Source organism: Talaromyces stipitatus, genomic scaffold, assembly GCF_000003125.1.
Source record: "Talaromyces stipitatus ATCC 10500 scf_1105507295487 genomic scaffold, whole genome shotgun sequence".
In the NCBI taxonomy this organism is placed as follows: domain Eukaryota; kingdom Fungi; phylum Ascomycota; class Eurotiomycetes; order Eurotiales; family Trichocomaceae; genus Talaromyces; species Talaromyces stipitatus.
Window position 1 is genome coordinate 113,608 of NW_002990120.1, and position 3,138 is coordinate 116,745.

Below are 3,138 nucleotides of genomic sequence, written 5' to 3' on the forward strand. Positions count from 1 at the left end.
AGGATCTATTGGTAGGGTCACCTGATGTAGGGCTTATCGGCTCGGGCTCAGATCGTTCTGCCACTCGTTTTCGGGCGGCTGCTGCGCTCTTACTTCTTGAGTTGGCAGATCGACGTGTGGTGGCTGTACGAGCCGGTGCGCGAGGACTTCGCTCTGTATTGGCTGCTTCAGCTGGTGTAGGGTCATTTGGTGAGATGGCTCCGGGCTGACTATTGCCAGGTCGTATCACAGGAGTGTGATATTGTGGGCCGTATGTACGTCGTTGATGTGCCTCTGCGAGGCATGTAGCTCGTATCGGGCACTCCCTCGCGTACGCAAAGTGTTTCGTATTGAGTCTCTTGGCAGGATCTTTGATATGGACATTTTCTGCGGTGCAATTAGCACATTTAGCGTATTCTTTCTCTTTCGGTGTAGGGCAATCCCCTGTATCATGAGATCCAGCGCAGTACGCGCAGCAGATCTGGCGCTGACAGTGCCTGGCGATATGTTTATACATCTGACACTTGAAGCACTGCTGGAGATTGGCTGCTTTGTTGTATATTGAGACATTGTGCTGTCTTCCCTTAATAATAAGGCCGCGTTGGATTGCAAAATTAGCAATCCTTTCATCATCAAATATGACTACAAGGTGGGCATTTGTGAGCTTCTGTTCCTTGATCTTATACTCGCTTAGGAGCCAGCCCGTGTGTGTGACATTCATAGAGGCTGGAAGCTGCGCGAACACCGGGGCGTTCTCTGAGGTAAGCGTGGTTATGAATTGAGGCTGTTTGGGGTTGATATTCGTGTTGACGCCGTGTACGACGACGCCCCATGTACGTTTTCGTATACGTGCTTCATTTCCGAATGCCCTAATCCAGTCCTTCTTGCGGGTAAGCTGGTCGACGTCGTCCACTGTGCCTAGTAAGAGTATAATATCGCCACTAGGTAGTATACGGGCTGCCGCAATTCGTCGATGTGCGATGGTGGTGTCTTGAGTGCTGCGTATTGCGAGATTTGCCTTCTCCACCACCTTATCCGGGAATCGACGTATCGGGTTGAGGATATTTGGATCGGTATGTTCCAGATAGACCTCTAGGTCCTCCTGGCTTGGATATGGGGTTGATGGCAAGCTTCCTCCACTACTCAATCCCACGCTAGGGACCGTGGGAGGGTTCGAGGGCACCTTACGTCCCCAGGCCTGTACGTACGACTCTGAGCTAGTTGTCACGTGACTGAAGCTTGGAGAATTTTTCGCGGTACGTGTCCCTGGGGATGTTGGGTGGCATATTGCCTCCACCAGGCGGTTCGTGTTGCTTTTGGTCGTAGTAATCTCTCGAGAGGCCTGAGATACCTCTTTCTGCGTCTTTTCCACGTGTAATTCGACCTTCGCGAGCCGCTGCGCTAGTTGCTCATTCGTAGGCGTATTCTTCACCCTTCGAGCCAGGTATAAGAACGCGTCAACCACGGAAGTAGAGAGCTCACGGGGCATGCCAATCTCCAGTGCTTCTTGGTGCTTCTTCAGTGCCTCGAGATCTTTGATGGCTGCAGCTACATATGCGCGTATATCAGGGTCATCTGCAAACCGTGGTTCTGGCCACGGAGTGCCCTTTTTACCTCTTTTCGGGCCCATGCTTCAACCACGTCGATTGAGCAGGCGAAAGTTGGTAAATATACTGTCAAGGAGGTCTATTTTCACTGAGATTCTTTCCAGCAGTACTTTTTACCTGCGTGGGTGCGTTTTCATAGGTGCGCGAGGTTTTTTTTTCCACCGGTCAGTCTTTCATAATATTACATTTCGTGCTATATAGCAAGGCTTACCACGTAGGGCAGTTGGATCGCCCTAGCTTACGATATCCTACGCTTCGTGATACGGGACGTAGCTAAACCAACAATAAGGTTATAGATAAGAATGTTAGATCGATTATCAATTGTGATTGGCTATATTCCCAGGTGACTAGTCCTTCTTTAGTAGCAAGCTCGATCCCATAGCGATCCATGATCTCAAGCAATTCTGTGGCTTGTTTGTCGATTTTGATGCCAGGGCCAACCCAGGCTGGATGGTGGACATTCATGTCCCCAAGAACGATATGTGCTGTGGTTTGTGAGCATCCTAGTTAGGTTAGTTCTCAATCCACGTGCGCAAAGGTTGCCGAATGTGGTTCATTGTAGATATTGTGGATATTGTCAGATAATCCGGCTTTCAAACGAGGCAGAAAGATCGACTGTTCAATCTTACAGGTCTAAAAGGCACCTTTAGGCATATATCTGGGCACCTAGATTTCAGCCCAATATTTACCCCTCCTGATAGCTCACAAATCACCCCGCCAAAGGTGTCTATAAAGGACCCGGCTTTAAAAAAAAAAAAAACTTGAAAGACAGACACAGAACTCAATACATACAATCTTGCTAGTCACTTCTTTTCTTTGATCCTAGTAAAACACTCTTCAGGATTGGCCTGGAATAAACCGACCAATCCGACAATTAAGAGTCTGACTACCCCTACCGGCTCTATATCAACATGTTGTCCAACATTGCCACTGAGTATAAGCTCAATTCCCAGAGGATTGGGACGATTGGCAAAACGAACTTCTCAATCGGGCCAGAGCCAATGATCTTCTTCCCATTCTCCAGGGAACTGAGAGACCAATCAAGAAACCTGTTCGACCAAAGATACAGGACTATCTACCTGAATCCCAGAACACTACACAAAACCGTGTAGGTGCAGCTCAAGGAACGCGTCAGAACTCTGCTCAATCAACCCAAACCACCGCGACTGAAGATATAACTGATGATCGCACTGAACAGAGGGCAAGAAATGACTTCAACCTACGTCTCAATAACTACAAAATGGAGTTCAGTGAGTGGGAGGTTCAGCGTAGAGACATCGACAAAATCTTTGAATGGATGAAGCGGACAGTGTGCCACAGCTATCTTAAGACCTGTGTGCACGTGACACACAGTTGGAAGGAAGCATACAATAACTTGAAGACACAAGTTGGCCAAGGATCGCGAGAAATCCAGCGACGAATACGAGATGACTATAACCAGCACATGAAACCTTTCAGAGGCACTCCACGAGATCTGGAGGCTTGGTTGATCAAGTGGGAAGAAATCATGCTTCAAGGAAAGAAGAAATCCATGTCCTTTGCCCAAGATACG

General features: G+C 48.3%; 2 protein-coding genes across 2 annotated transcripts in view; one reads left to right on the top strand and one right to left on the bottom strand.

Moving 5' to 3' along the window:
* TSTA_052430 (reverse transcriptase, putative) overlaps nucleotides 1-1,609 on the bottom strand; it is a gene marked incomplete at both ends in the record, with an annotated part of 4,324 nt that extends 2,715 nt beyond the window's left edge. The window contains 3 exons of the mRNA XM_002486786.1: nucleotides 1-5; nucleotides 94-1,191; nucleotides 1,462-1,609. Of these exons, the coding sequence (XP_002486831.1) occupies nucleotides 1-5; nucleotides 94-1,191; nucleotides 1,462-1,609 (1,251 nt within the window). The remainder of the gene's footprint in view (nucleotides 6-93; nucleotides 1,192-1,461) is intronic.
* Nucleotides 1,610-2,826: 1,217 nt separating this feature from the next.
* TSTA_052440 (uncharacterized protein) overlaps nucleotides 2,827-3,138 on the top strand; it is a gene marked incomplete at both ends in the record, with an annotated part of 927 nt that continues 615 nt past the window's right edge. The window contains one exon of the mRNA XM_002486787.1: nucleotides 2,827-3,119. Within this exon, the coding sequence (XP_002486832.1) occupies nucleotides 2,827-3,119 (293 nt within the window). The remainder of the gene's footprint in view (nucleotides 3,120-3,138) is intronic.